Source organism: Aquarana catesbeiana, linkage group LG13 (genome assembly GCF_042186555.1).
Source record: "Aquarana catesbeiana isolate 2022-GZ linkage group LG13, ASM4218655v1, whole genome shotgun sequence".
Taxonomy (NCBI): domain Eukaryota; kingdom Metazoa; phylum Chordata; class Amphibia; order Anura; family Ranidae; genus Aquarana; species Aquarana catesbeiana.
In genome coordinates, this window is record NC_133336.1 from 48,487,381 (window position 1) to 48,502,066 (window position 14,686).

The 14,686-nt window shown below is 42.6% G+C and overlaps 1 protein-coding gene across 1 annotated transcript in view; it reads left to right on the forward strand.

Moving 5' to 3' along the window:
* The first annotated feature begins 3,907 nt into the window (after positions 1–3,907).
* Positions 3,908–14,686, forward strand: part of LOC141117677 (prostaglandin D2 receptor-like) — a 32,001-nt gene continuing 21,222 nt past the window's right edge. The window contains exon 1 of the mRNA XM_073610647.1: positions 3,908–4,819. Coding sequence (XP_073466748.1) covers positions 4,013–4,819 — 807 coding nt within the window. The 5' untranslated portion in view covers positions 3,908–4,012. The remainder of the gene's footprint in view (positions 4,820–14,686) is intronic.

A 14,686-nucleotide genomic window follows, 5' to 3' on the forward strand; every position in this document is an offset into this window, starting at 1 on the left:
AATCCAATAAAGAGAAACAAATGTATGCATACATAAAAAAAAATAAACACACAAAAATTAACAATACTGGTGATGATTGTGTTCCATTTACAATATAAACCAAATGGTGTATATAATTCACACATGCCACATAGGGCTAGGTGCATTCAGTTAGTAATGCATATTGCAGATTCAGGGGACATAGGTTGATGAGGACTGGAGCCATCTGTCCCAGATTTTATTGTATTTGCCCGGACACCCTCTATTGATGTAAATTATCTTTTTGTATGTTAGGGTATTATTAATTTCAGCAATCCAAGCAGCCATTGTAGGAGCTGCAGCCTGGATCCAATTTCTGGCTATAATCTTTCTAGCTACAAACAAGGTTTCATGTAGGAATCTGAGAGTGTGTTTGTCTATATCAGTGTCAGGAAAGATTCCCAACAGGCATTGCTTAGGATCGAGGGACACCGGTGAGCCCATCTGATCATGTAGGAACTGGATAATCTATTACCAGTATCCTCGAATTACGGGGCAATGCCAGAGGAGATGGCCAAAGGTGCCAACTGATATCAAGCACCTGGGGCACATAGAGCTATGCGAAGGACAGAATTTGGCTAAGTGGTGTGGAGTTAAGTATGCCCTATGTGTTATGTAGACTTGTGTAAGCCTATCCGACATTTTGGGGGAGACAAGAGTGCAGGTCTCTAGAGCCTCGCCCCAGTCCTCATCATCCAACTCCCCAGCATCGTCAACCCATTTGGTCTTAGCATTATAGGCAAGTTTAGTGGCAGCTGGAGTAATGAGCATGTTATAAAAAATGGATATGAGTTGACATGGCTCAGTGCTACAGATTATATCAAGTGCATCCAGGGATGGTAGGTCGGGGTAGGAGCCCGCGAACTGGGTATAAAGGGCATGGCGCACCTGGAGAAAATGAAAGAACATGTAGTTGGGGAGGTTAAATTCTGCCTTTAATTGATCACATGTTTTGAGTGTTCCATTTGTGAGAACGTGGGACAACAGGTAAACTCCCCTGGATATCCATATAGTAGGATCGGGTATCTGAAGGAGTTCTGGGAGAAGTTTGTTGTACCACAAGGGAATATTAATGTGAAACCCAGTTGTTCCCATCTTGGACATTGCCAGATCCCATATCCGCTTGCGCTGGAATATAAGGTCCGAGCGGCTTGGGAGCTGAAATGAGCCATGCAGGCCACGCAGCAGGTCGCAAAATGGATGTGGAGCCCGTGAGTCCATGGAGTGACATGCCAAGGCGAGGTATCTACATTTGTCAGTCTTATCAATATGATAAAAATGCGTGAGATGTGCTGCCAGGTAATATAATCCAAGGTCCGGAAGTGCCAGGGAAGTTGGGATCTGAGGAAACTTCCAGGATAATTTGTGTCTACTGGGTCCCCATATGAAAGACTGTAACAAAGTGTCCATAGTTTTAAAGTCTAAGTGGAATGTAGACCGGAGAGTGCCATAGTACATAAAGAATTTTGGGCAATAGTATCATTTTGACTAGTCCCATGCGGCCCATAACTCCCAATGGCAATTTGGCCCACGTCTGTGTTTTGGTTTTAATCAGCGGGAAAAGAGGCTCTACATTCAGTGAGATATAGTCAGCTACATCCCTAGAAACCTGGACCCCCAAGTGTTTAAAAGTGCTAACTCTCAGCAAGGGCATATTGGCTTGGTCTCCAGATGGGGGAAACATATCCATGGGGAGGATCTGGGAATTGTCCCAGTTTATTTTAAGGCCTGAGAATCTACCGAAATTGTCTATGATCTGTAGCGCAGTTGAAAGGGAGGGGCCAGAGTCAGCCAGGTAAAGGATGATGTCATCTGCATATAGTCCCAAACTTTCAACCACAGATCCAGATGTTAACCCTCTAATATTGGGGTGATCCCTAAGTGCCACCGCTAAGGGTTCTACAGCCAGTGCATAGAGAAGGGGCGAAATAGAGTCCAGGCTGAGCACTAGAAGGGAACAGTCTCGCTGTAGCAATTGCGACAAAGTGTCTTCTGATAATGCAGGCAATAGTAGTCACCTCAAACCAGTAAATACACTGATAAAATATGTTTATGGGTGCCATTTTACCTGCCAAATGATTTGTATTTTTGTCCATCTAGTCCTGAGATTTACACAGCCCTGAAAGACAGCACAGGCAGCCTAGAGACCAGACTTTTCTTTGTTGCATTAAAATAATACAACTAGGTCTTGTTCCCACCCTAGCCCTAGCCTGTGAATGAACAGTGAAGGAGAAGCTACAGACTGAAGAGCTGCCCCCGAGCTTTCCTCCTGTCAACATGTTCTTTATCAGCACATTAGCATTACAGTACGATTGATTGGCTTCTTTTCTTTCACCCAGTCTGAGCTCTCCTTTATATAGGATTACAGGAGCCAATGCATGAATTTATGTTATCTGTCTTGGGTTCAGTTTTAACAGCAGCAAGTGCATGATCTTATTGAGTAGATTCCAAATGAAAGGAACTCTAGCCCCAACTTTTTGGCTAACTTTGGATAGAGGAATGTTGAGAACCTCTAGCAAGCCTTTATTGCTATGTCCCTTTTTAGAGGACTTCCCATCACTTCCTGGCCTGGTTACAACATAAGGATGTCAACAATGGCTGCAATATTCCACTTCAAGAAGGGAACATGCAACCCCCCCCCCCCCCATACTTGCTTACACTTAGCAAAGGAAACCTGTCATATGGTCATACATTTTTTATAATAGTAGCACCTAAGGCAGCCATTTACAAAGTACTTTTAAAAAAGTTTAATTGTTCACCAAACCAGTTTATGACAAAAGCAGCCAATAGTTACACCCTAACTAACCATTGAATGAGAAGGGGAATTGGCAGAGTTCCAACTTGAAGCAAAAGTAGAGTGTTTTTTTAATATTTTAAAAATATATTTTATGTGTTTTTTGTTTTTTGTTTTGTTACAATTAGGACTAAAAGCTTGTTCAAACCAGAACGCAGTGTGGGAAGCCAGCAATTCATGAGTGTTTCATGCACCACTGTCAAAACGCACTGGGTCTGTGATCTACTGCGGGTGTTAATTCAATTCTAATGCAGGTCACAAAAGTACGTTTGCGTTTGCCTGCACCAGCAGCAATACCATGCAATCCGATGCAACGCGTTTTTAAAAATGAGTGCATGCACTACTTTTAGCACGATCCATTTCAATTGCAGCCCATTTAAATGAATGACAAAGGGGGAGTGGCAGAGTTCCAACTTGAAGCAATAGTAAAGTACAATGTTTTTAATTTTTTAATATATATTTTATGTATTTTATTCTTTATGTTCAGGACTAAAAAATATTGCTCAATCACCTAATGCTTCAGTACAGGGTTGTAGATAATAAATATGAACATTTATCTCGAAGAATTCACCCAATTTAAAAAAAAAAAAAAGAATGCTTGTTACAATTGTATGTATTTTATTCTCTGAGACTCAACATAACATTATAGATTCTTTTTAAAGTATAATTATTTACTAACCATCTTCTATTGAGATAATGTGCATCAACATTTGTTTAAACTTTTTAAAAGAAAAAAAAACTCTGCATACAACATAGGACATACTACCAGGAAGCTTGGGGGCTTTATATACACTTTAAAATAAAACCAAAACCATTATACTTGTCATTTTAAAAAGGGACAGACACAGCTGCAACAATATGCCTTATTACACAGGGAAGTGCAGAGAGGGACAAAAGCCAACACATCTCTTAATAAAGTTCTAAGATGTTGCAATAAACTTTTTTTTCCCTGTTTTCTTCTTGGCAAATCACAGACCTAATTTCCACATTAGCTTCCTCCTGATTGGAAACTACAAGCTGGCCCATTTCCCAGAAAAAAAGCATGCATTTTTAAAATGATCATTTACGTAATTACTCATCTCCCCCCCCCCCCCCCGCACACTCTGTAAGAAAAGTGCTGATCAGATTTGCCTGCAGAATCAGACACAAACACTTGTTGTTAGCTCTCCGACTGTATCTAACAGTCTTTTTAGTCTTCAGATGGAACTCTACCCATGTTCCTCAAGGAGAGACATCCAAGGTAACCACTCTGTAGTGCCTAGTTCTGTGCTGTTTACTGCTGGCCTCTTAGGCAACATCATTGCCCTCATCATTCTCTGGCAACACAAAGTAAATGGGAAGACCAAGAAGACTTCAGTTTTCTACATTCTGGTAACAGGACTCACCATCGTAAATCTCATGGGGAAGATTATTGTGTGCCCAGTTGTAATAGCTGCTTATTCCAAAAATGAAACTCTATTCCAGCTGACTGAGAACCAAAATTTGTGTCATTTTTTTGCTTTTTGTATGACATTCTTTGGCCTGGCACCCACCCTCATCCTTTTGGCCATGGCTGTTGACTGTTGGCTGGCTCTAGCCTATCCATTTACCTATCAGAGACGCATCACCAACAAAGTTGGGCTTATGGTCCCTGTTGTGGCTTGTATTTTCAGCCTAGGCTTTTGTTTGTTGCCTTTTTTTGGAATTGGGAGGTTTGTACAATATTGTCCCGGCACCTGGTGTTTTATTGAAATGACCATGATGAACTCAGCTCTTGGGGATCGCATCTATTCTATGCTCTTTGGTACAATTATGGGACTAGTAGTATTGGCCATCATTTTCTTCAATGTGGCCATCATGAGACATCTCTATACAATGTACCGGAATAACAGCATGAGGATCGTTGTTCGTGCCAATGTTAGCAACAAAGGGATGGATGGGAACCAAGCTCAGATGAAGGAGTCGGATCATCTAATTCTTTTAGCAGTCATGACTGCTTTATTTGCTGTCTGCTCGATGCCTCTGACTGTACGTATGTAGGAGTAAATATTAAAGTAGTATATTCTATAGTAAACTTACATATGACTTAATTTCCATAATGCAATTGTTTTTTACCACCACTTCAATATGAGAGGTAAAGGGCTCGTTCACAGGGACAGTACATAAAAAAAAATATATTTTGCCTCCTTACCCTGTTTTTGAGTTTGGTAGTGGTCCCACCTGCTGAATGTAAAATGCTGTGTAATTCTTGCCACAGCAGCAACATCCAACAGAAGTTCAACCCCTTCTACAATCCATCCAAATCTAAACGAAAAGTTTTGGCTTCACATACACTTTCAAGTTTTGGGGGTTGCTCTGACCCTGTGCAACACCAGATCAATGTTAGTCTTCCTGTTCTCTGACAAGCTGCATACGTGCGGCAATAACAAAAGCTCATCTGTTCTGCCCATAGTACCGGAATTTAACTTGAGAAGATAAATTATTTGTTCTGATACCAAAAATTGTGGCAAAAAACTTATAGAAAAAAATCTGATTAGCACTGCTTGGTTGCTTTGTGTAATTGTATACTTTTATTTCTTTAACCTTGAATGTGTTTTGGCACTGAAGCTGAACTATGTCTGACAGCTGAACAGTCAGTAGAAAGACAAACAGCGGATCTTCCAAAACATGGAATCGCTGCACCAGCAAGCACAGAAAACCTGTTCAGATTATCTCCAGGACTTGATTTTTCTGTAAATTCAAAGGGGTACATCCAAGAGATGCTGGGACTTCAATCCTTAGGGCTCATGCACACTGGGTTTGTCAGGTGCTTGACTTTTTTTTTAGCCTGTAAAAGCACCTCTATGTTAGCCTAGGTGTCCATGAACACATAGAAGTTTACAGGCATATTGGAAGAGGAGCGTTTACAGGCAAAAAAAAAAAAAATCAATCATCGGCGTGTGGACAAGAGCTTTTGGGCAGAAAACACGCTTGACGCACCAAGACGTATTTAGCACTTGAGCATTCATTCCACTGGCTAGAATAAATTAACTTTCAGGCCAATACAATTCATAAGCGCTCTAATGCTTGACGTGCCTAAACACACATGCAAAACGTGGCTTTAGGGGCTTTTTTAATCACCTTAATACCATTTTACCCGAAAGACGACTACAGCGTGATCCTCTCATTCTGGGAGGTATCCATGGACTCCATCAGGCTTGCTCTGAGATCACAGTGTTCTTCGGACACAGATCACACATTGAGGTAAAGGGCCAATCACAGCTGATTACATGTAAACAGACTTGCCAGTTATCGTGAGTCTTTTCCTCACATGCTGTGTCTGTGTGAGGAAAGGAGAGCTGATAAGTGGCAAGCCTGTCAGATTGTTTACACTGATAATCATTGCCGCCCCATCAGTGCAGCTTATCAGTGCCCATGAGTGCAGGATATCAGTGCCCATCAGTGCAGGTTATTAGTGCCCATCAGTGCAGCTTATCAGTGCCCATGAGTGCAGGATATCAGTGCCCATCAGTGCAGGTTATTAGTGCCCATCAGTGCAGCTTATCAGTGCCAATAAGTGCAGGTTATGTGTCCATCAGTGCAGGTTATCAGTGGCCATCATTGCAGGTTATCAGTGTCTTCTCATCGGTGCAGCTTATCAGCGCACATCAGTTAAGAAAAATTATTACTTATTTGCAAATTTTGTAACAGAAACAAAGGAAAAAAATGTTTTTAAATAACACCAAAAGAAAGCTCCGTCTCAAAAAATATATAAAAATGTAATTTGGGTACAGTGTTGCATGACTGTGCCATTGTCATTCAAAGTGTGACAGCGCTGAAAGCTGAAAATTGGCCTGGGCAGGAAGGGGGTGAAAGTGTCCAGTACTGAAGTGGTTAGGCAGCTTTTCTCCTGTCAGGGGAAAAGGCATTCAGGGGAGCTGAGCAAACACTCAGGGGTTAATTTACTAAAGGCAAAGCGACTGTGCATATTGCAAAGTGCAGTTGCACTATGCAAGCGCATTTGCTCCAGAGCGTAGTAAATGAGCAGAAGCCCTGCTGACTTCCATCATCCAATCATGTGCAAGCAATTCTGTTTTTTTAATTTTCCTTGCATGTGATTGTGTATTCTTTGCAAAGAGAACCTATCCCTCATTTGCGGAGTGCAACTGCACTTTGCAAAGTGCACAGTCTATTAGCCTTTAGTAAATCAACCCAAATGTATAAGTGGATATTGAGCCAATAATAGATTGATTTACAATTGTTATATTTTTACATCTTTGCATTTGTCTTGTAGCCCTGGTGAAGAGGAACCTGTTTTGGCACCAAAATGCATTGACTGTCTTTTGAATCATTAAAGCTCAGTGCACATAAGGCCTTATTGATACAGGGTGGTAAAGGGAAATAAGACAATCATTAAAAAAATCTCACTGGCTCTGGTTAAGCAGCTCACAAGCACCCTGGAGCATCACTTAGAGCTTAAGGCTGGGTTCACATATATGCAGCCGCGGTTTACTGCATGGGGTTCGGTGCGTCCCTGTTCACCGGTTCAGGTGCAAATTCAGGCACCGGACCCAAAAGGCGCACAGGACCCTTCTGCAATCCAGGCTGCGGGCACCCCGGACCTGTGTGCACCGGCTCCATTGAGAGCCTGTCACACTCGCCTGTCATGGAAATTGAATGCGGGGAAACCCACATACAATTCGCATATATGTGAACCCAGCCTAAAGCAGTAGAATAGGTTAATTAAAAAAAGCCTGCAAGTTAAAGGCATAATGGGCTAGTATGCATTGCATATTAGCCCATTATGAAAGACCTATTTAAAACGAACCCCTCCAGTGGCGCGCTGTCACCGCAGGTCTTCCTTTTCAGGCTCGCGGGCTGCAGCTGCTTAAATGGCTGAGCCACAATGACATCACGGCCACGGCACAGAGCTCTGAAGGAATGTCACGTATATTCCGTTCCTTCAGAGTGCATGCGCCAGTGACGTCACCAGCTGCTGCTCCCAAGAATATATTCTAAATGGTGCACATTTAGGAGAAATTCATTTAACCTACAGGTAAACTTTTTATATATTGTAGGTAAAAATCAAAATACAGACTTTACTGCCACTTTAATCCAGGGGTCTCCAAACTATGGCCCTCCAGTTGTTCAGGAACTACAATTCCCATCATGCTTAGTTATGTCTGTGAATGTCAGAGTTTTACAATGCCTCATGGAACTTGTAGTTCCACAACAACTGGAGGGCCCTAGTTTAGAGATCCCTGCTTTAATCCCTTGACGCTGACACATATGCAGCCACACTGGATTGGGCTTTTTTTTTCGTGGGGCCACATACAGTACCTTGAAAAAATATTCATACCCCTTGAAATTTTCCACATTTTGTCATGTTACAACAAAAAACGTAAATGTATTTTATTGGGATTTTATGTGATAGACCAACACAAAGTGGCACATAATTGTGAAGTGGAAGGAAAATGATAAATGGTTTTCAAATGTTTTTACAAACAAATATGTGAAAAATGTGGCGTGCACATGTCTCTACCAGCTTTGCACATCTAGAGAGTGAAATGTTTGCCCATTCTTCTTTGTAAAAGAGCTCAAGCTCTGACAGATTGGATGGAGAGCATCTGTGAACAGCAATTTTCAAGTCAAGCCACAGATTCTCAATTGGATTTAGGTCTGGACTTATTCCAAAACATCAATATGCTTTGATCTAAACTATTCTATTGTAGCTCTAGCTGTATGTTTAGGGTCGTTGTCCTGCTGGAAGGTGAACCTCCGCCCCAGTCTCCAGTCTTCTGCAGACTCTAATGCCCTGTACACACGGTCGGATTTTCCGACAGAAAATGTGTGATAGGACCTTGTTGTCGGAAATTCCGACCGTGTGTAGGCTCCATCACACATTTTCCATCGGATTTTCCGACACACAAAGTTTGAGAGCAGGCTATAAAATTTTCCGACAACAAAATCCGTTGTCAGAATTTCCGATCGTGTGTACACAAATCCGACGCACAAAGTGCCACGCATGCTCAGAATAAATAAAGAGATGAAAGCTATTGGCTACTGCCCCATTTATAGTCCCAACGTACGTGTTTTACGTCACCACATTCAGAACAATCGGATTTTCCGACAACTTTGTGTGACCGTGTGTATGCAAGACAAGTTTGAGCCAACATCCGTCGGAAAAAATCCTAGGATTTTGTTGTCGGAATGTCCGATCAATGTCCGACCGTGTGTACGGGGCATTACAGTTCCTCTTCTAAGATTGCCCTGTATTTGGCCCCATCCATCTTCCCATCAACTCTGACCAGCTTCCCTGTCCATGGTGAAGAAAAGCATCCCCACAACATGATGCTGCCACCACCATGTTTCACGGTGGGAATAGTGTGTTCAGCAGTGGCGGCCCATCCATTAGGCGCTCTCTCCTCACCACCCCTATATGCAGTGGATAGATTCATGCATAGCATGAATCTATTCACGGCCGCTGTGGCCGCCATTAATTCATGTGTCCGGCCCCTTTCAGTGCACCTGGCGCATGAATTACAGCGACCAGGGTTTTTTTTAAAGCACCTTTTTAGAGCCAGAGGCTCTAATAGGCTTCAAAATAGGATGGGCACGGGTCCCAGAGGATGCAACCGAAGCCCAGCCAGGTGTGTTGCAACAGCGAATTAATATTCGCTGGTGCAACACTGATCCTCCTCCCGGCCAATCAGGAAGCAGGTATCAAACTTGTTTCCCGATTGGCCAAAACATCAGGCGATCCTATTGGGCGCCTAGCACCTGGAGGAGCAGAGAGGAGATTCACTGGAGAGGAAGGAGGGGAGGACATCGGAGCAGCTTTCCCTGAGCCCACCACGCTTAAGGACAGGGCTGGAAGATGGCCCGCATCAGCTCCGACCGCTGCTCTCACCGCCTGCATCTAGGGTAAGGGCAGCGGGTGGTGGGGGTTTGGTTTGCTGGGGGTGTTAGTGCCGCGCCGCAGGGGGTAGGGGCAGTTGTGCTAGTGCTGCTCCACCGGCGGCCCCCCGCCCCCCCCCCCCCCAAAAAAAAATCCAGCTGCCACTGTTGTTCAGCGTGATGTGCAGTGTTAGTTTTCTGCCACACATAGCATTTTGCTTTTTGGTCAAAAAGTAAAATTATGGTCTCATCTGACCAGAGCACCTTCTTCCACATGTTTGCTGTGTCCCCCACTTGGCTTCCCACAAACTGTAAATGGGACAACTTATGGCTTTCTTTCAACAATGGCTTTCTTCTTGCCACTCTTCCATAAAGGCCAAATTTGTGGAGTGCACAACTAATAGTTGTCCTGTGGACAGATTCTCCCACCTGAGCTGTGGATCTCTGCATTAATTTTTTTGAAACATGACAAAATGTGGAAAATTTCAAGGGGTATGAATACTTTTTCAAGGCACTGTATATGCGTATCTGTCTTTGTGCTGGGAGCATGCCACACAGCACACTCCCAGCACAGAGACCTGGGTCTCAGCGGGAGTCCCGGGTCCCGTACTAACGATCAGGACCTGGAACTCCCAATTCCGGGTCACCTGATCGCTGTGATAGCCTCTGATTGGCTATCACAGTGATCAGTCACTGTGACGCCACCCCGTATTTCTTTCTCTGTGAATGGAGAGGAAAGATACATTGGATCTTTCTCTCTCCTTGCAGAGAGAAAAATAAAACAAGTGTGTGTAAAAATAATAATAATAATAAAAAAAAAAAACATAAAAAAAAATACCTAGATCAAGGTTCCAACTAGGTAAGTGTTATGCAGCGTACACACGACCGGTCTTCCTGCTGGACCGAAGTCTGACGGTCTTTCCGACGGAGTTCCGTCGAACTTCCGCTGAAACGGACTTGCCTACACACAATCACACCAAAGTCCGTTCATTTAGAATGTGATGACGTACGACGGGACTAGAAAAAGTAAGTTCAATAGCCAGTAGCCAATAGCTGCCCTTGCGTCGTTCTTGGTCTGTCGGACTAGCATACAGATGAGCGGTTTTCCCGATAGGAATTGAGTCTGTCCGAAAGATTTGAAACTTGTTCTATTTCTAGGTCCGTCGGAATTTTTGAAAAAAAAAAGGTCCAATGAAGCCCACACACGATCGGAATGTCCGACGGAATGGTTCCGTCGGACCTTTTCTGCCGGAAAGTCCGGTCGTGTGTACGTGGCATTAGTGTTTGGGTCAGGTAAAGGTCAAAGGTCAGGGTCATGTATATTTTGGGCAGGATTAAAAAATGAAATTAGTATCAGTATCAGTGTGTTTTAGGTAGGATTAAAAAAAAAAAGGCAAAAAAAAAAAAAAAAGCAAAATGCACACTATTGTTTCTGGGCTGTACTATGAGTACAAACAACAACTAACATACACATATGTATCGCTGTGGTTGTCGGAAGCAGGAGAATTTATTTTGGGTTGTTCTTTGGTGGTTGGTAATGTCAGTAATAAGAAATACACAGCTAAATTCAAAAACATTTATTTTTATTTTTTTTACTAGTTTGGGCCAGTTTTCTCTTAACAATAATAATAATAATAATAATAATAATAAAAAAAGGTATAATCGACTTGGATGCACAAAGTAGTTTTGATGTTATGTACAGTTTTACTAACACGTGTCAAAGTTGCAAAATTGTTCTTAGGCGTTAACATTTGTTTTACCCTTACGCGAAAGGGTTAAAGATGATTTCTAGGAATGGATATTTTTCCATAGTTATATTGGTTCAGCTTGGATAGACGTAAATATATATATATATATATATATATATATATATATATGTATGTATATATATATATATATATATATATATGTATGTATATGTATATGTATATGTATATATATATATATATATATATATATATATATATATATATATATATATATATATATATATATATATATATATATAATTATACCTGTAGGATCCCAGTGGAGCCTGGAAATAACTGTAGAGGGCACCGCTACTCCTCTGATCTCTACTAGCTTCCAGGTCCCATGCCGAGCGTCTGTCCTGCTGCATTGTGAACACAGGAGGTCATCTGCTCAACATGGGTGCCATTCACGTAACAGTGTGTATGATGCAAACAGTTCTCTGCTTGGATGGGGTGAAGAGGCAGGGAGATGACATCACAATCTCCACCTTATCTAATCAGAGAAGGCATGGCATTCATTGACAAAATGCAACGCATTCTCTTGTGTTCAGTGAGCAGCACGGCAGTGGCTCAGCACAGGACCCAGAAGTAGTGGAGATCACTGTAGTAGCGGTGTCTACTACAGTTAATTTCCAACTTCCAGCGGCCAGGTATGGTAGGTATGGTATGTGTATGTGACAAGTATGAAAGAGCTACTCCACGTGACAGATTATAAATTATAAATTACAACAAATGCTGTGCAAATATCAAATTAAAGTGCAACAATGGATTTCATATGTAGCACTTACCCCCGAAGGAGCATCTTAATATTTGCTATATCCGTAATTCACGTTTACTACTCAACCCTCGCAGCCCATAGATTTAAAAGTCACAGTCCTTAATGCTTTTTCTTAACGCTTTATTCATCAACATAAACTGGAACGAGAGAAGGATTTCCTTTGATATGCTCTTTTGTTACATTGTCATCTTTCAATGAATCATACAGGAAACTCTGAGTACAATTGCGGGTAGTCAAGAAATCATTTTTAAACGATCTCTTCAATCAGGGACGATGGAAGTAGATTTGATAGAGAATGAGTTGATAAAGAGTCACTCTGAATAACTTCTTCATCTGAATAACTTTAAAAGGAACGATCCATATCTCTACATGTGTGCTTGCAGCTTCACTGCTACCTCTTTACCACTACTTCTCACCGACGTGGTACTTCCAAATTAAGCTAAAGGAGAGCCAATCTGAATAACTCCTCTCGCTTGACTGATTGGAATCCCGGGGCAATGCTGAACTCAAAGTCTTAGGCCATTACTGCCCATCTCACTGACTTGTGCATCAACAACCCTCAGTCTCTGGCAGTACCTTTCCCTTGGGCTTTCACTCACGTGATTAATAGTCCATGTGCCACTCACAAACGATCGATCGCCCAGTTTCCTTCCGCTTCGTTGCTACTTCATCCGCAATGATCCTCAGTTTTCTCTACCTCTTTGTGGCCTGTTCCTCTCCCCGCAGGGGTGGCCTACGACATGCACAACTACACGCGGCAAGATGTCGTCTGTTCCTCCATGAGGACTGGATCTCCACCCTCCTCACTAAGGTGAAGCTCCGTTGGCTCCCCTCCAACTTCCCCTCCGGGAACCAGGCTGGCTCTCTCGCTCCTCAGAGCAGGACTGGACTGGACTCCCCACTCCGGAACCACGTGACCCTGCTTTTATATGAGAGTCCCGGGATTACCAAGCAAATTAATGATTGGCCGAGACCAACGCATAAACCACCTGTCACTCAAATATGGAAATCAAACAAAACAGGCCTGCTGCAAATAGCATCAGCCTGTCTAAATGTACCTGTAACAGAAAGCTAACAAGAAAGGTCACCTACTTAAAAGTAGGTGCCCGCTACACATATAAAGTTCATTAAGTTCACAAAAAGTTCAAAAAAATTCATAAGACTTCAAAATCTTCTTAGTGCATAACCATTTCCATGTGCAAAATAAAAGTGCCAAGTGCTCAAATAAAGGGAATTATACTATATATCTTCTGTTTGCCATCTGTTACCAACTACCTGAACACACTTTGAGGACATCTCAAGCTGCCATTGGAGTTCCAGCCTGTAGGACAACAAAGCCCAGCCATCAGTACAAGCGCTTGAGACTTCTGTCATGGAAGACCATGATATCTGGTGAGTGTAAGGGCACACAAGAGGGGAGCACGGACTGCATGAATAGAATCCTAACAGCACTTAGGACTCCATTCGTGCGTCACCTCAGTTCAGCCAAACTGCAGAAAATACAAAACGCAGAAGGATGACTGGGTGAAAATGAAAGTGCTGGGAACTGGGGAGAGTACTGACAGCGCATCGCTGGAGGGCTCCATTTGTAGGTAAGTCTGTCATAATGTACTAGCATGCAGTGCATACTAGAACATTATGGCTTAAACCGTCTGAGTCATTTAAGATTTTCCTACTGCTCTAAGGAGGATTAATGGGAAGGAAAGAGGGACCCTGAAATTTTGGACTTGAAAGAAGAACTTTTCACATCTGTGTTTTGCAAGGTACCGCAATGCAAGTGGGTTGTGTTGCATTTGTAAGGCACTGCAAAGCAAGTGGGTTGTGTTGCCACAATGTAACATGTTACCACAACAAACGGTAAAAACACATGTTAATAATAACTGTGCAGTGCCTGGTGGAGTCTTATACATGATGAAAATAATTCCAGAGAAATCATTATAAGAGACGTTCAGACCCCTGTTAAGCAGAAATACTTCCTATGAGTAGAGAAAAAAAGCAAAAATTCTGGGGAAGACAATAATGCAAATGAGGGGTGAATAAGCAGCTTCTTGGAAATCTTTTGCACCATATGCTAGGCTGTGAGTCACTAACAATAATCTGTCCGCTGGGACCAAGAGGAAATCACTACTTGTGGTTTTCCCAAGGAAAGCTTTCCCAGTATAGTATGCAGACATACTGTATGCTTTGTTCCGAATCCCTATGGAAGAGGGCCTGCTCAGAGTAAGACTCCATGACACCTTCAAGTGGACTTCCTACAACCCATACCCAATGGAGAGAGGCCCTGGACCCACCTGTCTATGGATTTCATTGTGGAGTTACCCAACTCCCAGGGCAACACAGTTATCCTTATGGTGGTTGACCGGTTCTCGAAAATGTCCCATTGTATTCCACTTAAGAAGTTGCCCACTTCTAAGGAACTGGCTTCCATTTTTGCTCGGGAGATCTTTCGCTTACATGGGCTACCCAAGGTGATTCTCTTGGACAGGGGTA